The sequence below is a fragment of the Stenella coeruleoalba genome (assembly GCF_951394435.1).
Source record: "Stenella coeruleoalba genome assembly, chromosome: 18".
Lineage (NCBI taxonomy): Eukaryota > Metazoa > Chordata > Mammalia > Artiodactyla > Delphinidae > Stenella > Stenella coeruleoalba.
The window spans coordinates 16,537,363-16,562,080 of record NC_137164.1 but is presented as its reverse complement, the minus strand read 5'-3'; the positions used below and the strand labels follow the sequence as shown (position 1 = coordinate 16,562,080).

The 24,718-nt window shown below is 39.5% G+C and overlaps 1 protein-coding gene and 1 long non-coding RNA gene across 19 annotated transcripts in view; one reads left to right on the top strand and one right to left on the bottom strand.

The window, feature by feature from the left end:
- RNASEH2B (ribonuclease H2 subunit B) overlaps window positions 1-24,718 on the top strand; it is a 798,611-nt gene that overhangs the window by 772,018 nt on the left and 1,875 nt on the right. For 12 of the 18 annotated variants that reach the window (XM_079902671.1, XM_079902668.1, XM_079902673.1 and 9 more), the window contains 2 exons: window positions 11,318-11,398; window positions 13,823-14,253. The exons of 1 other annotated variant lie outside the window; for it this stretch is intronic. In XM_079902671.1, coding sequence (XP_079758797.1) covers window positions 11,318-11,398; window positions 13,823-13,939 — 198 coding nt within the window. In that variant the 3' untranslated portion in view covers window positions 13,940-14,253. Of the gene's footprint in view, window positions 1-11,317; window positions 11,399-13,822; window positions 14,254-15,977; window positions 16,005-19,230; window positions 19,346-22,588; window positions 22,691-24,718 lie in introns of those variants that run through there. 5 more of the 18 variants (XR_013824796.1, XR_013824794.1, XR_013824795.1 and 2 more) reach the window with 5 other exon arrangements.
- The window catches only part of LOC307176497, a 31,566-nt gene continuing 29,580 nt past the window's right edge, over window positions 22,733-24,718 (bottom strand). Inside the window, exon 4 of the long non-coding RNA XR_013824797.1 lies at window positions 22,733-24,716. This is a non-coding gene — a long non-coding RNA (uncharacterized lncRNA). The remainder of the gene's footprint in view (window positions 24,717-24,718) is intronic.

The window sequence follows — 24,718 nt, the reverse complement described above, 5'->3', positions numbered from 1 at the left end:
CTAGGAGGTCTCCGTCTTTATTCCTGCCTTACCCCTCGGTTCTTCATGACATTTTTTTTTCTTAAATTCCATATATATGTGTTAGCATACAGTATTTGTCTTCTCTTTCTGACTTACTTCACTCTGTATGACAGACTCTAGGTCTATCCACCTCATTACAAATAGCTCAATTTCGTTTCTTTTTATGGCTGAGTAATATTCCATTGTATATATGTGCCACATCTTCTTTATCCATTCATCCGATGATGGACACTTAGATTGTTTCCATCTCCTGGCTATTGTAAATAGAGCTGCAATGAACATTTTGGTACATGACTCTTTTTGAATTTCGGTTTTCTCAGGGTATATGCCCAGTCGTGGGATTGCTGGGTCATATGGTAGTTCTATTTGTAGTTTTTTAAGGAACCTCCATACTATTCTCCATAGTGGCTGAACCAATTCACATTCCCACCAGCAGTGCAAGAGTGTTCCCTTTTCTCCACACCCTCTCCAGCATTTATTGTTTCTAGATTTTTTGATGATGGCCATTCTGATTGGTGTGAGATGATATCTCATTGTAGTTTTGATTTGCATTTCGCTAATGATTAGTGATGTTGAGCATTCTTTCATGTGTTTGTTGGCAGTCTGTATATCTTCTTTGGAGAAATGTCTATTTAGGTCTTCTGCCCATTTTTGGATTGGGTTGTTTTTTTTTTTGTTATTGAGCTGCATGAGCTGCTTATAAATTTTGGAGATTAATCCTTTGTCGGTTGCTTCATTTGCAAATATTTTCTCCCATTCTGAGGGTTGTCTTTTCATCTTTTTTATGGTTTCCTTGGCTGTGCAAAAGCTTTGAAGTTTCATTAGGTCCCATTTGTTTATTTTTGTTTTTATTTCCATTACTCTACGAGGTGAATCAAAAAAGATCTTGCTGTGATTTATGTCAAAGAGTGTTCTTCCTATTTTTTCCTCTAAGAGTTTGATAGTTTCTGGCCTTACATTTAGGTCTTTAATCCATTTTGAGCTTATTCTTGTGTATGGTGTTAGGGAGTGATCTAATCTCATACTTTTACATGTATCTGTCCAGTTTTCCCAGCACCACTTATTGAAGAGGTTGTCCTTTCTCCACTGTACATTCCTGCCACCTTTGTCAAAGATAAGGTGACCATATGTGCGTGGGTTTATCTCTGGGCTTTCTATCCTGCTCCATTGATCTATCTTTCTGTTTTTGTGCCAGTACCATACTGTCTTGTTTACTGTAGCTTTGTAGTATAGTCTGAAGTCAGGGAGCCTGATTCCTCCTGCTCCTTTTTTCGTTCTCGAGATTGCTTTGGCTATTCAGGGTCTTTTGTGTTTCCATACAAATTGCGAAATTTTTTGTTCTAGTTCTGTGAAAAATGCCAGTGGTAGTTTGATAGGGATTGCATTGAATCTGTAGATTGCTTTGGGTAGTAGAGTCATTTTTACAATGTTGATTCTTCCAATCCAAGAACATGGTATATCTCTCCATCTATTTGTATCATCTTTAATTTCTTTCATCAGTGTCTTATAATTTTCTGCATATAGGTCTTTTGTCTCCTTAGGTAGGTTTATTCCTAGATATTTTATTCTTTTTGTTGCAGTGGTAAATGGGGAGTGGTTTCTTGATTTCACTTTCAGATTTTTCGTCATTAGTATATAGGAATGCCAGAGATTTCTGTGCATTAATTTTGTATCCTGCTACTTTACCAAATTCATTGATTAGCTCTAGTAGTTTTCTGGTAGCATCTTTAGGATTTTCTATGTATAGTATCATGTCATCTGCAAACAGTGACAGCTTTACTTCTTCTTTTCCGATTTGGATTCCTTTTATTTCCTTTTCTTCTCTGATTGCTGTGGCTAAAACTTCCAAAACTATGTTGAATAACAGTGGTGAGAGTGGGCAACCTTGTCTTGTTCCTGATCTTAGTGGAAATGCTTTCAGTTTTTCACCATTGAGGACGATGTTGGCTGTGGGCTTGTCATATATGGCCTTTATTATGTTGAGTAAAGTTCCCTCTATGCCTACTTTCTGCAGGGTTTTTATCATAAATGGGTGTTGAATTTTGTCAAAAGCTTTTCTGCATCTATTGAGATGATCATATGGTTTTTCTCCTTCAGTTTGTTAATATGGTTTATCACATTGATAGGTTTGCGTATATTGAAGAATCCTCACATTCCTGGAATAAACCCTACTTGATCATGGTGTATGATCCTTTTAATGTGCTGTTGGATTCTGTTTGCTAGTATTTTGTTGAGGATTTTTGCATCTATGTTCATCAATGATATTGGCCTGTAGTTTTCTTTCTTTGTGACATCCTTGTCTGGTTTTGGTATCAAGGTGATGGTGGCCTCGTAGAAGGAATTTGGGAGTGTTCCTCCCTCTGCTATATTTTGGAAGAGTTTGAGAAGGATAGGTGTTAGCTCTTCTCTAAATGTTTGATAGAATTCGCCTGTGAAGCCGTCTGGTCCTGGGCTTCTGTTTGTTGGAAGATTTTTAATCACAGTTTCAATTTCAGTGCTTGTGATTGGTCTGCTCATATTTTCTATTTCTTCCTGATTCAGTCTTGGCAGGTTGTGCATTTCTAAGAATTTGTCCATTTCTTCCAGGTTGTCCATTTTATTGGCATAGAGTTGCTTGTAGTAGTCTCTTAGGATGCTTTGTATTTCTGCATTGTCTGTTGTAACTTATCCTTTTTCATTTCTAATTTTATTGATTTGAGTCCTCTCCCTCTTTTTCTTGATGAGTCTGGCTAATGGTTTATCAATTTTGCTTATCTTCTCAAAGAACCAGCTTTTAGTTTTATTAATGTTTGCTATTGTTTTCTTTGTTTCTATTTCATTTATTTCTGCTCTGATCTTTATGATTTCTTTCCTTTTGCTAATTCTGGGTTTTGTTTTTTCTTCTTTCTCTAGTTGCTTTAGGTGTAAGTTTAGATTGTTTATTTGAGATTTTTCTTGTTTCTTGAGGTAGGCTCGTATAGCTATAAACTTACCTCTTAGAACTGCTGTTGCTGCATCCCATAGGTTTTGGATCATCGTGTTTTCATTGTCATTTGTCTCTAGGTATTTTTTGATTTCCTCTTTGATTTCTTCAGTGATCTCTTGGTTATTTAGTAATGTATTATTTAGCCTCCATGTGTTTTTGTTTTTTACGTTTTTTTCCCTGTAATGCATTTCTAATCTCATAGCCTTGTGGTCAGAAAAGATGCTTGATATGATTTCAGTTTTCTTAAATTTACTGAGGCTTGATTTGTGACCCAAGATGTGATCGATCCTGGAGAATGTTCCATGGGCACTTGAGAAGAAAGTGTAATCTGCTGTTTTGGGATGGAATGTCCCATAAATATCATTTAAATATATCTGGTCTGTTGTGTCATTTAAAGCTTCTGTTTCCTTATTTACTTTCATTTTGGATGATCTGTCCATTGGTGATAAAGTTCCCCACTATTATTGTGTTACTGTCGATTTCCTCTTTCATAGCTGTTAACAGTTGCCTTATGTAGTAAGGTGCTCCTATGTTGGGTGCATATATATTTGTAATTGTTATATCTTCTTCTTGGATTGATCCCTTGATCATTATGTAATGTTCTTCCTTGTCTCTTGTAACATTCTTTACTTTAAAGTCTGTTTTATCTGATATGAGTATAGCTACTCCAGCTTTCTTTTGATTTCCATTCGCAGGAATATCTTTTTCCATCCCCTCAGTTTCAGTCTGTAAGTGTCTCTAGGTCTGAAGTGGGTCTCTTGTAGACAGCATATATATGGGTCTTGTTTTTGTATCCATTCAGCAAGCCTCTGTCTTTTGGTTGGAGCATTTAATCCATTCACGTTTAAGGTAATTATCGATATGTATGTGCCTATGACCATTTTCTTAATTGTTTTGGGTTTGTTTTTGTAGGTGCTTTTCTTCTCTTGTAATTCCCACTTAGAGAAGTTCCTTTAGCATTTGTTGTAGAGCTCGTTTGGTGGTGCTGAATTCTCTTAGTTTTTGCTTGTCTGTAAAGCTTTTGATTTCTCCTTCCAATCTGGATGAGATCCTAGCCGGGTAGAGCAATCTTGGTTGTAGGTTCTTCCCTTTCATCACTTTAAGTATATCATGCCACTCCCTTCTGGCTTGTAGAGTTTCTGCTGAGAAATCAGCCATTAACCTTATGGGAGTTCCCTTGTGTGTTATTTGTCATTTTTCCCTTGCTGCTTTTAATAAATTTTCTTTGTCTTTAATTTTTGCCAGTTTGATTACTGTGTGTCTTGTCTTGATTACTGCTGCGCTTCCTGGACTTGGGTAGCTATTTCCTTTCCCATGTTAGGGAAGTTTTCGACTATAATCTCTTCAAATATTTTCTCTGGTCCTTTCTCTCTCTCTCCTCCTTCTGGGACCCATATAATGCGAATGTTGTTGCATTTAATATTGTCCCAGAGGTCTCTTCGGCTGTCTTCATTTCTTTTCATTCTTTTTTCTTCTGTTCCACAGTAGTGAATTCCACCATTCTGTCTTCCAGGTCACTTATCCGTTCTCCTGCCTCAGTTATTCTGCTATTGATTCCTTCTAGTGTAGTTTTCATTTCAGTTATTGCATTGTTCATCTCTGTTTGTTTGTTCTTTAATTCTTCTAGGTCTTTGTTAAACATTTCTTGCATCTTCTCGATCTTTGCCTCCATTCTTTTTCCGAGATCCTGGATCCTCTTCACTATCAATATTCTGAATTCTTTTTCTGGAAGGTTGCCTATCTCCACTTCATTTAGTTGTTTTTCTGGGGTTTTATCTTTTTACTTCATCTGGTACATAGCCCTCTGCCTTTTCATCTTGTCTATCTTTCTGTGAATGTGGTTTTTGTTCTACAGGCTGCAGGCCTGTTGTTCTTGCTTCTGCTGTCTGCCCTCTGGTGGATGAGGCCATCTCTGGTCCGTATTGTTAAAGACACTGAAGGCCATATCCATAAGAAGGTTGAGAGGGGTTTGGGGACCCACGGCAAGCTTTTGCAGCTTCCTATGCATGTCAGGGGCCGAATGGTAAATGAAGTAAGTTGCAAGCACAATGCGTCCCTCAAAAGCATCTGGGTCCACATTTGTATAATTTCTGAGGGAATCTACCAGCCAGGCCCGAAATAGGGCTGGATTTTTGTCCTCACCTTGGGCGATCTCTTAAACCTCATCATAGTTGACAGGTTTAATTATGTGCTGGCGTCTCATCCCTTCAGTGAGGCAAAGGATCATGTGGTCTCTTCTAGGGATCCTAGGTTGGCCTAGTTCATAGTCCCAATTGGGATCGATCAGTGGCACTGCTGTCATGCCCACAGGGCAATAATTGGGTTGGACAATGTATAATCCATCGGCATATGCTTCAGCATGCACCCAAATACAGGTCTTTTCCTCACGGGTGCTGCAGTGGGAAATGGCAACATTCAGGTCCTTCCAAATAAGGTTGTAGGAAAGCATTAGTCCCTGGAATTCTTCAGTGAACTGGCTACGATCCTCTGAGAATCGGCCTAAGTGAGTGCAGCACTGGTTGAGGTCAGACAAAGAAAGGGGGTGCAGACTCTGGTCATTCCCTGAGGTCTGCCTGTTACTTCTTAGAGGGGGCAAAGGAGCTCTGGCTGCACTTCTGGTATGGAAGGATAAAGAGGCTTATATGGTGCTGGAGGGGCTGAAGATGGCGAAAGAGGACTTGGGTCTTTTGTCCGAGACTTATTTTCCTGCAGAGATACTACCAGAGGGGGTTTTTGAATAGTTTGAACAGGTCCCAACCTGCAAGGTTCCCTAACACAGGACTTGCATAGCTCCAGGTTCTCTCTTAGGGCCATAAGGGCCTGAACATAAGGAATCTCTGTCCGTTTTCCTTGCCTTTCGCAAAAAAATTCTAACTGTACGATGGTATTATAGTGGAGGCTTCCATTTTCTGGCCAGATCTCATCATCCTCAAGTTTATACTGGGGCCAGGCTGTATTACAGAAGAAGATGAGCTTTTCCTGTTTAAAAAAATCTAGAGAAAACTTGTCCCAGTGACTTAGAATGCACCCTGAGGGGTGAATCCTTGGGGATGGAGGAGATGCTTCCCACTGATCCTTCAGGGAGAGAGGGCTCCCATAAAAGAGAGGAGCACTACAGTTAGGACGTCCCTTTAGGGGTTCCCTCTGTCAGGACTGGCTACAGGCATCCCTGTTCACCTAGTCCTGTCAACTTTGGCCAATGTCAGGGTAGTGGCCCTGCCACATGGCAACTCTGCCAGCCCCAGAGTGCTGGGGCCTGTGTCCTATCCTGACAGCTCTGGTACCCAGGATGAACGACCTTCCTGAGGGTTTCTCTATAGATTCTCTGACCATTGAGTAATCCATGTGTTCCAGGGTGTATTCCCCTGGAACAGACGTCTTCATAGTTCCAGGAGCTATTTAGGTCCCAGTCCCCTTTCTCTAAAAGGGTGGTCAGGATCTGAAAACAGGCACTGGCCACTAAGGGAGGTGGTATGTAGGACTGTGTACAAGCCTCCTTTCTATTATCTAGAAAAGTCTTAATTTCCTTTCATTTACAGTCCAAGTAAGGCTGCATTTTATATTTCCACAAAGTTGAACCTGATCACAGTTAATCAAATGGTCCGTGTCCCTGGCTGCCTGTGAAAATGGCTGGAAACTTTTCTTGACATGCCCTATGCATATGCAATAGTGAAATGTGTAGGACCTAGCAGCTAGGTTGGAAAACGCCTGACAAATTTCTTCCCCCCATTTCCAAGGAAGTAATAAGAGCAAGATAGAGACACAGAGACAAAGATAGTCAGACACAAGTGGACCTAAAATAATCCTGTGGGGATAGCCACAGGGAAAGGGAGGGTGTTATGTTTTAAGCTTGTGTGCCTAAAAACGTTGCATGGAAGTTGTTTTAAGGTGGGTGGACAGACCTGTCTTCTCTCTAGTCCCTTCCATGACCCACATATCCTTACACGGCAGGAGTCTTGTGGTGGCAAACACCCTGGTGTCTTATATATGCTTGACCCATGCCCACGTATGTTGCAGCAAGCAGGTCCAAAAGGTGACAGGCAAAGGGAGCAAAGGGGAGAGTAGTGACAAGAAGTCAGGCAGTGGCTCTCAAGCACAAGTGAGATGAGAGGCTAAGACTTGCCAGGGAAAGGAGGAGGGATATTTGACCTCCCAATAATTCTCCTGGCTGGCTTACCACAGATGTTGCCAGAGGGTAGGTTCTTGTTTCCTCACAGAAAGAATTCAGAGACAAGTCACAAGAGGCCAAGTAAGCAAAGCGAGGATTTATTGAGAGATAGTAAACTCTCAGGAGGGAACACGGGCAGGCTCCGACAAGCTGAGGCTCAGCCCCTTTGAAATGACTAATGGTAGGCCCTTTCTACCCTCAGATATTTTGGTGGACACCGAAACCAGTGAGGTCACTAAGTTCCTAATAAATCAGGATAAGTCCTAAAGGTGATTTCAGAGTCTGGAAATCAGGTTTTGCTGGCCCTAGCCAAGAAACTCACCCCATCCCTCTTGAAGTTCATATCCCATCCCTAACGCAGCTTCCATGCTTGGATCTCACCCCTCACATCAATATTTCTAACCAATACCAAGTACTCATTCCCAAGTGCAATGAGTCTAGCCTGTCTTGCTGCCCCTGCCCCTAGTGACCAGTGGAAGAGGGAGGGAAAACGCCAGTTGTCCGGCATTTACAATATGGCCCTCCTAAGGCCTACAGAAAAGTCCCCACACCTCACGACCCCTCTTGTAACGGTGGCCTCTCTCCTCAAGCCGCGTGGGTACACCCTCTTGGGCAAACCACTTACAGGAATGGCTCAGCTCCTCAGAAGTGCGCCAGGCGTGCACTGCCCCAGACGCCTGTCCCTCTGCGGCCTGAACATAAACCAGCTGCCTTCTCAGAATAACCCCAGCTCTCCTTCCCCTCCCCAGGATTGGCTGTGGCCTTGCCTTGGATAGATAAGGCCCTGCTTGCGGGACAGTGCACGCTAGGCCAGCTAAGTAATCAGATGAACCTCGGTGTATCCCTCCATAATATCCGCCACTCCTGAAATAAGAGGCTGATGGGCCTCATCCTGGCAGCAACTAGAGCAGCTGTTGTTTGATGGCCCCATGGGCGGCTTTGCCTACCTTGAGGCAATGCGTTGTAACCTGCCAGATACTCTGTCTCCTCTGGCCAGGACCATGGGGGAACCCCCTTTATTTCCTAGCAAGTGTGGTGATGGATAACAGACTGGCCCTGGACTATCTGCTAGCTGAACGGGGAGGGGTGTGTGCAGTAACCAAAAAAATGTGCTGCACCTACATCAACACCACTGGCCAGGTGGAAGAAGACATGCCAAAGATACACGAACAGGCCCAGGGGCTCCACACTGTGGGAAGGGTGACCCCAGTGCCAGCTCCACATGGACTGCAGTCAGCGGGGTGCTACCAAACATGACCTGGTTCCTACCCCTGCTTGGACCTCTGACTGCAATAATGTTTTTGCTGATTTGGGGCCCCTGCCTTTTTAGTCTCCTGTTTGTTAAGTCTGTTTCTTCAGGTTACGACAGTGTCACCTACAGGTGATGGTATGCCAGGGATTTCAACCCATCCTGCAAGAAGATGGGGACCATCAACACCCACTGGACAGGGCTGCAGCCTCCTTCTACTCCCCACTCCCCATCTCTGCCGCTGTCCATGACCCTGAGACCTCCTGTCTCTGACAGAGCAAGGTGATCTGGACCCCACTGGTAGGGACAATGCCCCTGCTCAGCTTGAAGCAGCTACGGAAGACGGACCATCGACCCTTTGACCCTTAAAAGATTTTAAGGGCCCAGACTCCTCAAGGGGGGAGACGTTAGAGCGGGCAGTTAGCCAGACATGAGCAGAGGAGGGAGGCACAGGTCATGTGACAGGAGACCATAATACATCTTGCAATGACAGGGGTTCTAGGGGCAAACACAGAAAAGCGGGAACCTGCGGGCTGACAGGAGACCATATGTCTTGTGAAGACAAGGGTCCTAGAGGCAAACAAAGAAAGGCAGGAACCTCCTGGTCGGAATGTAACCTTTTGCTCATTATGCCCTCATTACAGTAGAATTAGCATTGCAACCAGAGCAGTACCCATCATGCACCGGCACCACGACAGATCCGAGCAAAGCCAAGTAAGGACAGAAACTCCCCCTCCTCTCGGGAAGGTGGACATGGGATGAAAACCAGGAAATTACTCCCCAGATCCCTCCCTCCTTCATGAATATTCCACCCAATCATTTTCACACCCCGTATAACCAGCTTGCCGAAAGGAACTCACTGCTGCTCACCTGAGCCTGCCTGCGCTCCCTCCTGAGAGTGTACTGTCACTCAGTAAATCCTTTGCTTACTTGGCCTCTCAGTCTCAGCTCTGAATTCTTTCTACAAAAATACGAGAACCTACCCTCTGGCCGCACGAAGACAGCCACAGACAATTCATAAGCCAATCAGTATGGCTGTGTTCCAGTAAAACTTCATTTATAAAAACAGACAGCCAGCTGGACTCGGCCCCTGAGCGGGACTTGGCTAAGCCCAGATTTAGATCTTGGCATCTCATTTCTCCTACATCTCAACTTCACCTCCTAGATTATTTTAGTTGCTTTCTGAGGTTTCCTGCTCTATTGTGTCTTCCTGGGGCTCCGGTTTGTACATTGCAAACTTCACTGGATGATGTACCATAGTTGAAACAAGTGTAGGATAATGTCTGCTGCTAGGTTTCCCATCTGTGTCTAGGATTTGATTGATTTTTACAGAAATATAGTTGATTGTTTGCAGGAAATAACGTTCCAGTGACTGTTAGGTATCTTTGCATCTGTGTTGTAATCCGTAGCATGGAGCCTCTCATCCTTAATATGTTTTGCATTATTTTATTACTATTATGTTTGACTATGTTGAGGCCCGGCTTCCAATTCTCACCCCCTTGCATCTTTTGAATTTATCACTGTCAGCTGGCAGAGCTGAATGCAATCAGTGGATTTGGAGATGTTCCTAAGTGCCTTCTTTGCAAGTCATTTGTAAGAATAAGACCAATCTTAGCATTAGTTCCTCTGTACTTTTCTGTCTGCCTTTTTTTCCAGAACTGTACCCATTTAGTCAGACCCTTTGTTACTGTCGTTCTGAGCCACTTTTCTATTTCTTCTGAAACATTCCCCCAAATCTGTAGTGATTCAGTCTTTTAAATAACAGAAATTTAAGTAGATGTTACAGTTAATGTTTTTTCCCCAACGTATTCAACAGTGTGCTGGTGAAAAATTTCAAGACGTGTCATTTTACCCACTTGTATTGTACATGGGCTGTGGCATCTTTTAGTAGCGACTCTACAGTTCTTTGTGTAGTGAAAGCTGGGTGTGAAGAGTGAAGCTGGGAACAAATCTGCATTTCCTAGGGTGGGTCCATATTGGGTCTTGTCAGCCCAGCGTCTCCACAGAGAGCTTGAAAATCTGTAAAAGTCCAAGTTGTGATCCCTGTGCAGTCAGTTCTCCATGTTAAACATCAAGACTTACCTGCCCTGCTATGTGCCTTTTACATAATAAGTGTGTCAGATTCCTACTGTAATATGAACATATGGCCACAGTCTAGCTCTTGACAAGATTCTCACATTCATTGATTGGTGAAAAATGCTCATGTGAAAGGTGAAATCATGAAGTAAAGGTTGACCTAATTGCATTGGGTCCAATGGAAAGAGCACTTGTACCATAGTTGAGATCTCACCTCAAGTCCTCTGCTAGGTGACCTTAAGCTGTTCACTTAACCTCTGTGCTTCCTTCTGCTTGCTTTGCAAGGTTGTTCTTATGTGGATAAAATGAGATAATTGAATTGAAAGGAGGTAAGAACATAAAGCTATACAAAGATGGTGACAGTCAGAATGCTGTTCCTGTATTCCTAAATGGACATTACAGCAGCCCTGCAGGTGAATGAAGTCGGGGTTCTGGCTGGACCCCGGCCATCTTAAAGGAAATTCTCTTCTTTGCCTTCTGTGCCTGCATTCACCCCCCCTTAGACTGTCCTGGAAGTCAGCAGTCACCTTGATGCCCCCTGTCCCTGGTACATACATCATGTGATCATACCGCTAGACAGCCTAAGGGCTGGGTCATGGGCTTGCCTGCTCACATCTCCCCATCACCAAGGCTGCTTCTTGGGAGGGACGTCTGGCTTAGTTCCTAGAAAATTGGCAAAAAGCGAAGGGACTTGTAAAAAGTAAGCCCTCTGCAGGGTCTGCTGCTCCATTTGACCTCGCTATTGGTCCAAATTGCACATACATGTTGGGTTTCTTTTTTAATGGACTGATGTAAGTGTCAAGGTGACGTTTGACACTTCACTGCTCTAACATTGCAGAAAGTAAAGTTATCAGATGAGCCCGTAGAAGCAAAAGAAGATTACACTAAGTTTAACACTAAAGATTTGAAGACTGTAAAGGTATGTGTCTGGGTGCAGCAGCAAATACTCCTGAATCCTGTGGCTGTTGCTGCATGGGGACTTCGAGGAACGATTGCATGCTTGATTGTGATTTTATCATTTTAACCGTGAAGAATTATTAACTTGCATTTCTGTGACTTAAGAATTAATTCAAAATTATGAATGGTGATGAAAGCGTCAAGCAAAGAAGACTTTTTACAGATAAAGAAAGGCAGTATACTTATTAGCAAGAGTGTGCCTAAACTTTGCAATATATTCAGAGTGATAGGATGGGGCAGAGGAAGGGGCTCCAAAGGTAATTTTTTGTCGACTCTACTGCCCAGTAGCTTGCCAGAAATTATGACAATGACAACAATTATTAACAACTCCATAATTCAGCAACCACCCCAGCAAGTATTTTCATAACATTTCTTACTGATTTATCCTATACATCATCATATATATATATATATATATATATATATACACATACACATATAGTTTGGGGTTCTGCCTTTTTCATTTAGCTCTATATTGTGAAAATGTTCATGTCATTAAGCTTTCTTTGAAAAATTATTAATGGTTTTGTGATATTCAGTCACGTGTTATTTTATTTCACCACAGGGAATATAGGCTATTTAATCATTCTCCTATTTTTGGACACATAGGTTACTTCTGCTTTTTTGTTTTTGTTTTAATGAGGTGATAAACATTCTCATTTATAGTCTGCATCTCTATTTCATTAGACACAATTTAAAACTAAGAGTAAAGGCTTAGAAAACATGAACTCTTTCCATGATTACTGGTATACATATATATAGCTAAAATGCTTTCCAAAAGTGTAGCAGAAATTTGTACTCCCAGCCGTTATTGCTGATGAGTGTTCATCTCACATTCTTGACAACATCAAGTATTATTTTTATTCTTGAAAAATTTGCCTAAGTAGGCTACTTGAGGTAGAAAGGTTGTTTTTCCAAATGCTTATTGCCTATCTGCATTTTTGCAAATTGTCAGTTCATGTTTCTTGCCTGTTTTTATATTGGGATAGTAATGTTCTTCTTGTTGATTTGTAAGAGCTCATTCTAAATTCAGGCTATTAACACTTTTCATGACATATAGGGTACAGATAATTTTCCAGTTTGTTTAGGCTTTCCATTTGACTTTTGAACTATTTTAAGTTTATCTGAGGATTAAATATGGAAGTTTTTTATGATTTTCTCGTTATTTTTATGCTTAGAAAGACCTTGCCTTGCCCCAAGATAGGTTAACTTCCACCTAGATTTTAAGAACACTTACTCTCCATAGATTTAATGTTTTCTGAAAATTGTGTTCTTTAATCTACATGTAATTTATCAGGGCATGGGCTATCAGGGGATAATCCAACTTGAGATTTGGCTAAAATAGCTGGTTATCTCAGTGCCTTCTGTAAGCAGGGACATTTTCGAGTTTCTCTGTGAGGAGTATTTCTGCCCCACCCTTCTAAGTGCTGCTTCCCATTGTATCCACTTGGGCACCGCACCAGTGAGATAAGAGGTTGGACCAGGATGTCAGTTAATTGCAGGGGATGGAGGATAACTTGTCTCAGAGACTGTCACTTTTCCCCATCCAGCCAAAATATAAGCCTACTAAATTATAAGTGACAGAATGTAAAAAGCAAATTTTTAGGGATCATATATTGACTGTGCCCTTAACAGATACCTTGGCAATGGCTCTGTCTCACAGTTCCCAGAGAGACAGATGATTTTTTCTTTGCTGATTCCCATCATTTATGCTTTTGCTGAACACTGAAGTAAAATCAGCTATTTCCCTTCTGCCAGTGCTTGTTATAGGACATGGCAAAACAAAACAAAACAAAAACAGTGACCAGGAAGAGAGAGAATTTTAAAAGGCAGAGTTATTTGGAGTCAGCTTTTTAGAAAGTATTTTTTTGTTGGAGGAAAAATGGGACAGCTATCCTGCTGGTCCTGGATGCTTTGCAATACAGGTTATCTTTTGAATATAATAGCTTTGTCCTTGGTTTCCCATAGAGCCTATGAATAAAATCAGATGGTAGATTGTTGTGAATTATTCATCATTTGGTAATACAAGGCTGTAATTCCTCCCTCTGACAATTGCTGCCTGTGTCAGTTCCATTGTTTGTGTTATTTCACTTAATACACCCTCCAGAATTATTTCCCCTAAAGTAAACCGTTGGTTGTAACATTCCACTCCTTAGAAGGCGGCAGTTTTGTCTCCTGCCTCTTTTAACATATTTTGTCTCTTAGATCTGAATTCTGAATAGAAATCAGAACTTTTAAAAAGAATCACTCCTTTATGAAGCATGTCAGCAGCAAATGCTTACCTCCCTTAACGAACCTTGAGACATGCATGGTCTTGTTTGATTTGCATGTATGACTTATAAATGTTACATTCATAACAATTTTTCTCTCTTATTTTCAATAACAGAAAAATAGCAAAATGACTGCAGCTCAGAAGGCTTTGGCTAAAGTTGACAAGAGTGGAATGAAAAGTATTGATTCCTTTTTTGGTGCAAAACATGTTAAAAAAATTGGAAAGATTTGAAACTTTGAAAATTAAATCAAGCAAAAATATTTGCCTTCTACATGTCCCATTTTCAGCCTTCCTCCATTCCACTGTACTTCCTAACCCTTAATTACCACCTTTTGAAAAAAAGTAGGAAGGGGGCAATTTTCAGATTCACTTGAACATTTCTTTGTGTTTGATTTTTGTGTTTTCCTGAACAAAATATAGGAAAGTAATTGTATAACTTCATGGCTTGTGGCCTTTGGAGTTTTGTTTGACATCATGAAAAGTAATCAAGTGAATAGAATTAACCTCTAGCATCACAATTTCCTCAATAAACTGATGTGTGACAATATTTGAGTGTATGCCTGTTATTTTATGCAACGTTGCACATGGTAGCTATAGCAATATGGTTTTCAATATACTGAGAGAAATATAACACAACTATCAGATAAACTACTACTTTTTAAAAACCTTTAGTTTTGGGTAAATCTTTTGTTTAATGTATTTTCTGTTTTATGAATACATGTTCTTTGCAGAAAATAGAGAAAAGTATAAAACAAAAATTATAATCTCCCGACTTTTCATTACCTGGAGGTAATATGGTGTATTTTCTTCTATAATAATTTTTAAAGGAATTATAATAGTAATTTTATAACCTTTTTTCTTGACATCATTTTGTGAGCATTTTCCCAGGCTACTCTTTTTCATAAATATACTTCTTTAATGACAGTAATTTTTAATTATTTGAGTATTTGATTATTTAATGATCATAGTCCTATTTTGGACATTTGTATTATTTTTAAACATTTGCTATTGGAAGAATCAGATTCTATGTAAATATTTGTCCGTATCTTTTATTGTTTTCTTAGAATGGATTTTTAGAAGTGGGCTTACTGATTAATAACTAAGTTTTTCAAATATATACTTTTGGGAATATATTTCACAGAAAGGTTATAGTATCTTGCACTCTAACAAATGATGGTATGAGTCCTTATCTTATTAGCTTTGAATAGTGTCTTTGCAAATAAGTGGAAAAAAGGCATGTTGGTGTGGTTTTAATTCACATTTTCCTGATTAATAATGTCGACTGAAAAAAACCCCACACAACCTGAAAGTTGAGAGTTATGTTTTATTCAGGGAACTTACAGAGGACTATAGCCTGGGAGGCAGCCTCTCAGATAGCTCTGAGGAACTGTTACAAAGAGGTAAGAGAGAAGCCAGGATATGTAGGAATTTTTGTTGAAAAAAAAAAAACATGCAGTCAAACATCAAAAGATTACTGCTAATCATACACACACAAAAAAAACCCCAGACATCTCAAGTTAATGAGTTTAGTGCTTTTCTGGGTATGGGAAGATGCAAGAATCTGGGCTCATTGAAATTACTCCTTTGATATGCATCTGAACCAGTATTCTGGTTCAGGGCCAGTATTCTGTTTTTCTCCATCCTGAATTCCCCTCAGGGCACACCGAGGTGGGGGGGCGGGTGAGGGGAAGCTCTGCAGAGGCTGATGGCTTGATGGTGGGCAGCATTTGTTGTTTTCTGAAATGGCAGGCAACATTTTTTTGTCCACAGTAATAATATTGTTCATTTTTTCACATTTACCTATCATTTGCCACCTTATAGAGAATTATTTGTTTATGCCCTTTGTTAAATTATTGGAGTATCGGTATTTTTCTTATTGATTCTAAAAAGTATTTTATAACTTAAAGACATTCGTTTTTGTCTACTGTGTTCATTGTAATTTTTTCCCCTTGGTTTGTAATTATTTTCTCACCTATTTATTTTTTCCATTAGATTTGTAGGATCATTTTTACAGGTTCTAAGAGTAAATTCTAATGGGTTTTACTGAGATTTTGAAAGACCCATAAATTATTTTGAGAAAAACACATCTTTACAAAAGTCAGTGTCCTTATTCAGGAATATGGTATTTGTCTATATTTACTAAAATCCTAATCATATCTTTCACTAACATTTGGTTCTTCATCTTCATGTAGGTTCTAGATACTTCTTTTTAGGAGTATCTCTAGGTATTCTTGTTGCTATTAATGAAATCTTTTTTTTTTTTTTTCAGTTATATCTCCTAACTGGCTATTTTGTGGTAAAGTATTACATTTTTATATATTTATCCTTTAAATAACTAATTTACTAAACTATTAATCTAAATTTTAAAATTTTATTCATATTGGGTTTTCAATGCATAATAAGGTAATCTTCGAAAAATCTGTGTGCAGTTCTTTCTGATAGTTATAGTAGCTCTTTTATATCATATTACATGGGTAAGACTATCTAGAACAGTATTGAAGAATAATATGTAATAGTAGTTATCTTTGCCTAATTTGTGATTTTATTAATGTGCGTTACCATCAGTTCTGACACTAGCTATTGTTAATGGGATAAAGAATATCTGTCTTTGGTATTTCCTTTTATACTTAGTTTCCTTAAAGTTTTAGTCATTGGTATTGGTTGTTATCAAATATCTTTTTGGCATCTCTTGTGCTGGTTGTAGAGTTTTTATCACAATTAAACTGTGCTTGAGTTCCTACACTAAACTCTACCTGGCAGTAGATAAAGGAGAGCATCATGGATGCTCCCTATCTGGTTTAACCATTGTCAAATCTAGTTCTCAACTAGGTTTTCTAGGCTTTTATTTAGAATGTTTGCATCTATATTCGAAAGCAATATTGCTATTAGGTCTTACTGTTAGAATTCAGCTGGCTTTCAATCTTTCCCAGTATTCTGGAAGGAAGAATTTTGCATAAGAACATTCTATTTCTGGAAACTTTTAAAGAACATCCGTGGTAAAACTGTCTGGCACTGAGCCTTCTTTTGTCTTCTTTAATCTGGAAAAATTTCTCACCTATTCCTTGTCTTACTTGACCTTGACATTTTTGAAGAGCACAGGCTGGTTATTTAGTCGAATGTTCCTCACTTTGAGTTTGCCTAATGTATCCTCTTGATTAGATCCAAGTTTTACCTTTTGGGCACCCACAGAAGTAATGCTGTGTCTTTCTTAGTGCACCATGTCAAGAGTCACATGACCCAGTACTAGGGATGTTAACTTTGATTGCTTGATTAAGGTGGTGTCCACCAGGTTTATCCACTGTAGAGTTATTATTTTTCTCTTTGTAATTAATAAGTGATTTGTGGGCAAATACTCTGGCACTTTTAAGTATCCTATTCCTCATTCAGCATTCACTCACAAGTTTTAAAATAAAACTGATGTTTTTTCCAACTCCATCATTTCTTTTATATTTATTTATTTTACATTTATATTTATTTACTTTGGCATTTTTCTAGAAGGAAGGGCTTTCCCTTCTCTACTTATTTATTCATTTATGAGCTTATATCATCATGCACTTGAAGGTTATTTTATCCAGTGATTTAAATTACATTATTCTGTTCCTCATATTGTCCCAGAAGGGCCAGTAGGAGTCCCTTCAAGCTGCCTACTGTATCTTTTTGTTATGTTTCATTCATTTTTAAATACTTCATTACTTCTTCTGCAAGAGGGTATTCCAGATTCTTCATGTATTTTCCGTGTCCAAGCCCTGGAATCAGCCTCTTTCCCAAGGAGCCAGGGTTCCCTTAGAGGAGAATGGTATTTAGAAACCAAGACCCAGGCAAGAGGTGTGCTTGCTGCCACTATCGATCTATGTGTGTGGTGTTTGTAGATTTCCTTTATCAGACTAAGGAAGTTCTTCTCAGTGAGAGTTTTAATCATGAATGGATATTGAATTTTGTCAAATAAGTTTTCTTCATCTATTGAGATGATCATGCAGTTTTCCTTTAGTAAAGGAATATATTTTAATATGTGAAGTATAATGATCGATTTTTGAATGTTGAACTTTATATTCCTGGGATAAACTCACTTGGTCTTTTCATATATAGTATTGTGTTTTATTTCCTAATATTTTATTAATGATTTTTTTAATCTCTGTTCATGAGGGATATTGGTCTGTAGTTTTCCTTATTTGTAATGATTTTGTCTAGTTTTGGTATCAGAGTAAAGCTGACTTTATTAAATGAGTTGGGAGTCTGTCATCACCCACTTTCTGAAAGCGTTTTTGTGGGATTAGTATTGTTTTTCCTTTTTATGTTGGACAGAATTCACTAGTGAAGCCATTTGGGCCTGGAATTTTTTTTTTTTCTGGGAAATTTTTTAGTTACTAGTTCAATTTCTATAATAGATGTAAAGCTATTCTAATTTTCTTCTTTTTCTTGTGCCAGTTTTAGTAATTTATGTCTTTCAAGAAATGTATCTTTCATCTAGTTGTCAAATTTATTGGTATAACTTGTTTCTTATATTTTTATTATCCTTTTTATGTCCGTGACTCTGTAGTGATATTCCTTCTTTCATACCTGATTTGGTTGTGTCTCTTCTTTGTTTTCTTGATTATTTTCATTAAATTTGGAAAATTTCTGGCCAGTATTTCTATAAATTTTCTGTTCTTCACCCACCCACCCCCTTTTCTCTTCACCCTCTTGGCTTCTGGGACTCCAGTTACATGTATGCTAGACTACTTGATGTCCCACAGGTCCTTTAACTTCTGTTCTTCTTCTTTATTTTCAATTTTACTTTGTCTTGTAGTGTTTTATTTTCTATAACCTCAGTGAATTTTTATTTCATATATTGGAATTTTCAGCTCTAGATGTTCCATTTGGCTCTTTTTTATATCTTCGCATTTCTCTCCTCATTGTGTTCTCCTTCAAGTAGTTCGTTAACAATAGCTGCTTAAATGTTCTTGTCTGCTAGTTCCAACATCTCTGACATTTCTGTGCCAATTTCTTTCTTTTCTTTTGTCTTTACTTTTTTACTTTGAAATAACTTTAGACTTATAGAAAAGTTGCAAAAACAGTAGAGAGTATACATATACCCTTCACTCAGCTTCCTCTAACCTTAACACCTTATATAACCAGTACAATTATGAAAAACAGGGACTTTACAATAACACAGTATTATTAACTAATCTACCCCCTTGTTTGAGTTTGATCTATTTTTACACTAATGTTTTTCCATTCCAGGGTCCAGTCCATCCTTCCACATTGCATTTAGTTAAGCATATCTCCTCTTTTCTGTAATGTGTCTCTCAGTCTTTCTTTATCTTTCCGTGACCTTGACACCTTGAGAGTACTGGTCAGTTATTTTGTGAAATGCCCCTCCATTTTTGAGATACCTTGAAATTGTGCTAATATCCTGTTTCTCGTGTGATCATTTCATAATACTAATAACTAATGATACTAATAACAACAAATACTGTCTAGCATTTATGTGCTTGGCACTGTTCTGAGCACTTTACGTATAATAATTCATTTAATCCCCACAGCAGCTGTAGTTGTAAGGCAGGGTGCCATAGGAGCCAGGAGAGTGACACCCAACCCAAAGGGCAAAAGGATGAGAGAAAGGCTACTTAAACTCTTGAATTATCACCCCTGTTGAAGGTAAGCTACTTAACAGCAGGAACTCTGTGCTATTCACCTTGTGTCTCGCACAGAGTATGCAGTTGGTAGATGTTGGTACACACTGGATAGGTTGGGCACAAATGTTGACTCTGTACTATTCACCTTGTGTCTCGCACAGTGTATGCAGTTGGTAGATGTTGGTACACACTGGATAGGTTGGGCACAAATGTTGGATAGGTTGAGTATTCTAACCAGTGTCCTCACTAATTAAGACTTGATCTTTTTATCCCAAGGGTCAAAGTCATGATCTTGATCTATCTTGGTCTTTCAAATTGTCTAAGCTATTACGACCTTCTTGTTGGTTCTTGAATATGCCGCACTGTTCCCATATCAGTGCCTTTGTGTGACTTGTTTATCTTTTATATCCTTCCTCCAGATCTTCACATGATTTGTTCCATCATGTCATTTCAAGCATCTCAAGCATCATTTTCTCAGAGATGCAATTCCTAATTCCTCACTTGCCTCCAATCCTCTCCCATCTTCCTGCCTCACCCTCTTCACAGAACCTTGCCTGACTAGGTCACAGTTATGTCCACAGCACCTAACATGGGGCAGCACAGAGCAGGCCTTCTATAAAGGTATGAGGTAATCAATCGATCAATCAGTTAGTCTGTACCGGACACCTCAGGAAAGTGTTCTGCAGTACAAAATGGGGTTCCTTGACATTTTATAGCTGAACTTTGGAATTCAAGTTTCATTCTGAGTGGTTTTCTGTGGTGCTCTTAGAGTTGAAGTTTAAGAACATATTCATAAACTCCTTGTAGAGGCTTAATAGAAATAGATATAATCTTTAATCTCTGGATAAAGGGCTGTGAATTTTCTTCTATCAGTTGATTAAACTTCACTTACTGTAGTCATTTTATCTGCGTCAGAACGTCTCAAGTTAGAATACATTGTTTACATATGTGCTGTTAATAAATTTGCTTTTACATGGCATTTAAAGATTATTCATATAAAGCCCATAACCTAAATTATTGAAGTTTGAGAGTATATGTGGTCCATATACTCCTTGTCTTCACAGAAGCTTTTATTTTTTTCCAGCTTTATAGAGGTATAATTGACAAATTAAATTGTATATATTTAAAGTGTACAATGTGATGTTTTGATACACAAAGATTGTGAAATGATTACCATAACCAAGCTCATTAACATATTTGTCACCTCACTTGTTTACCGTGTGTGTGTGTGTGTGTGTGTGTGTGTGTGTGTGTGTGTGTGTGAGATGAGAACACTGAAGATCTATTCTCTCAGCAAATTTCAAGTATACAATACAGTATTATTAACTACAGTCACTACACTGTACATTAGATTTCAGGAGCTTTAAATAGGAGCTCACATCATGACTTAGCTATAGATTAAATGGGAATCTGTGAAATCATCAATTTTGTTTTCTTCCATATTTGAGTTTACTTTTGATGTCAAGATGAAGATACTAATCCTACTTGCAATGTGCAGTGTTAACTAGGAGTTGAATAGTAGTTGAAGAGTGAAAAACTAAAGGTGTTACACCTACCTGCCAAGTGCTATTCTGGGGAATAATACTAGGAACAAATCAGTGTGGACTTTATATATATGCATGCACAATATACACAAATTGACACACATGTATATACACACACACTTAAATACAAATACATGCACATATACACATATGCACCCACAAACATACATACGTATATACACACATACACGTATATATCCTATCCTTCCTTCAAATTTAAAGAATTTCAAACTAGAGACTTTTTAGACTTTATTACCACAGGTACAGTACCAAACATTGGGGTAGCGCAGAAAACTCAGATCCTTTGGCACTTTGCTTATCTTACTTACATCATTTATCTTTTTGATTAATGTGCTGAGTTTGGGGAAAGTTTCAAAAGATTTCTGCAAACTCTAAAACCACTTGTGTACACACACAAGAGCCTCCATCATTTTCATCAAACCATTCGTATTTCTGAAACTGATCTCAGATTACCAACATCCTTTCCTTTTTTGTGCCTGGTTTATCTTCGATTTAAATCTTCCTTGTACTCTAGCTCTCAGGCTCTTTCATCTTCCAGGTTTGTGCTTCTCGGGTTCTGACTCCCAAAGAGATTCCCCTCCATCAGGTTTAATGTGGATGTCAAGGGGGACTGGGTTTCATCCGTTCAGGTCTATTTTTAGTGCGCCGCCCTCCACTCCCACGCTCCCGTTTCTCTTACTCTTACTCGGGGCTTTAGCCAGACACAAAGGCAATTTGGAAGTGAGAAGCTGAAATGTACCCATTTACACTTACTAAATGTACAGTGTTTATACTGCATGCAAACTGACGATGACAATAACAGTAAACAGATGAAAATGAAGTGAAAATGAGCAACCATGTTTCAAACGAAACTAAAAAGTTTACTTTTAAAAAGTAAAATAGTTGGTCTAAAAAGGCCAATTAATTTAAAGGAGCTGGATTTATACTTGGTTGTAGTCCTAATCCTGCCTTAACTCTGACCCATGGACAAACCACTAGCATGGCTGACCCACAGTGGTGTCTTCCGTGTGAGATGAGACTAGATCATTGGGTTGTTTGATGTCCTGCCCTGCGGTCACTGCTGCCTGGGGCGCCTCATCTCCTCCACCCCTGTGAGGCTATGCCCTTGATTAGCATCTGTCCTGTGCTCACCCCGCATCAGGCCCTCGTCTGAGCTCCTTGGGTGGATTCTCTCATCTGTTTGACTGGAAGCAAATACACCAACATGTTCACTCTGGCTATTGTGTTCATGTTATATATTTGTCTCTTTTCTTCATTTTCCATAGATTACATTACTTTGCAGTGGAAAGAACTGCAAAGAGCATAATTCTTAGAAAGTAATAACAAAGACTGGCAAAGTGCCTTGCAATTTTTAAGCACTTTTCCCATGAATTTATGTGTTTAAAATCTTTCCGGAAACCATGTGGCACAATTGGTATTATTTCCTCCATTTTACAGTTGAGAAGGGTAAGGTCATTTCATTTGCCCAAGGTCACACAGCTAGTAAACTCAGGACTTCCGACTGCCGGGCTCTCCGCACCAAATTAACTCCCTTCCCCAGAGGCCCTAACTTTGACTTGCGTTGCATCCTGGGAAGTCACCCCTTCACCAGATTTGAAAGACAGCCTCTTCACATAGGTTAAGATTGACTTTCTCTGTTCTTAAAGTTGATCTAACTTAACTAGCTGCCTTGTATCACGTATTTTTTTTTTCCCAAACAGCCCTTTCTCCAGGACTAATCCAAGATTTGGAGATCTCCAGAGTTAGCTGCATTATACAGTTGAACCTCTTGGTGGAAGGCAAGGAGCGCTGAGTCTAGGAAGGCAAGTGAAAGGCCATTTGTTAGTGTCCTTGGACGATGTCCACAGGCTTTGACCTCATCTGAATAAGGAAGCAATGGTTAGATTCGTGCACCTTTTGATACAGATTTATACACTCCTCCAGTTTATATACTTCGCAGGGTCGTTAGACTGATGGAAAGTACCTTATGTTTAATAGTACTGTACAGTTTTTACAGCAATCCTGTATCAGTAGTTAAATTAATCTTTACAGCAACCTTCTAAGGTAGACTGGAAGGGGGGTGTATCCCTGTTTCATAGATGGTCCAAGTGAGGACACCCAGACTGTGAGTGGCCAAGCCCGAGGCTGCCCTTCCACCCTCAAGCCCAGCCCTCTCTCTTTTTTGCCTCCCCAAGGTTCTTATCGTTGTGTATATAGCTTTATGGCCATTTCTCCTTCAGTAGTCTGTTTTAGTTGTGAATTTTATCCTAAGAAAGGAAAAATCAGATTTATTCTGTTTCATCTTTTTGCTCTATTCATAATGAATTCTGCAGGTCAATTTATCCTCAGCAGTGCTGAGCCAGAATGAAAGCTTCTACTTAGCTATTGCATTTGCATGCCAAGTCTTTAATTCAGCTGTCAGCTTTTTAGCATTTACTGTACTTTTGTTAATAAATGTTATTTTGATGGTCTCACACTAATCAAGCCTATTTGAGACAGGGAGGGGCGGAGGGAAGCACCGAATGTGATTTACAGAAGAATCAGAGCTTCTTTATGGATGTTAAGAGAATTGTTACCTTACACATGTGCTTTAATCAGAATGTGTAAAATTAAAGTTAGTCAAGTTATAAGTTCTTTCAAAAGAAAAAAGGAGCCAAGGAATAAGCTTAGATTCATTTATTCTTTTAAGAGCATATACTGAGCACCCGCTTTGTGCCAAATGTTGTTCTAGGCACTAGGAATGCAGCTGTCCACATGGCAAAAAATACCTGCCTTCGAGAAGTTTCTGCTCTGGGGGGCGGCTAGATGGAGTGTCAGATATTGCCGGGGGCTGTGGAAGAAGCTGAGCAGGGAAGTGGACAGAGTTCTGGTGAGGCGGCTGGTCAGGGAAGGTCTAACCTCTGTCACATCTTATCCACTTATGGCATAGAAGTCTGATTTCCATCAACTTCTTTTTTTTTGATACCTTATAGCTCCAGAGTAAATTGTTTGACTTTGTGATCAGTAAGAAACCAGCTTTCAATAATTACACTTGTTCCATGGCATTTTTCAGGAGGATATTAAGGACTACTACTTCCACCAGCAAGTCTATATTTATTTTTTATACATTGGATCTGCATAGGAAAAGAGAAGAAAACATGGTTTAAGGATTATTCACCTTAGAACTTTTTTTCATCTGTTTCTTGTATTATCATTTTTTTCCTAAAATGAGGGTATCTATTCCCTGAGTTTGGGCAAGCTTAACATTATTTTGTATTTCACTCCCTTTGAACACTGGAAGGAAAATGTGCGTCTCACCCACCTCCAGGAGCCTAACATTAGCCCTAGAATGAGGTCGCCCCAAAGGAAACCGCTTCCTTTGCCTGAGGGCTTCTCTTTTTTTATTTATTTATTTTTGGCTGCATTGGGTCTTCGTTGCTGTGCACGGGCTTTCTGTAGTTGCAGCGAGCAGGGGCCACTCTTCGATGTGGTGTGCAGGCTTCTCACTGCAGTGGCTTCTCTTGTTGTGGCCAGGCTTCAGTAGTTGTGGCACGTGGGCTCAGTAGTTGTGGTTTGCGGGCTCTAGAGCACAGGCTCAGTAGTTGTGGCGCGTTAGTTGCTCAACAGCATGTGGGATCTTCCCTGACCAGGGCTCGAACCCTTGTCCCCTGCATTGGCAGGTGGATTCTTAACCACTGTGCCGCCAGGTAAGTCCCAAAGGCTTCTCTTTGAAGCACAAATGCACAGCTGCTGATCTCAGGACTAACCCAACCAGCCTTGCTTTTCTGTTCTGGAAGGTGCAGATGGTCCTCGGGATTGCAGGTGACTGCTTCTCCTCACCAGGATACAACATGTATTCTCCTTCTCTCCCT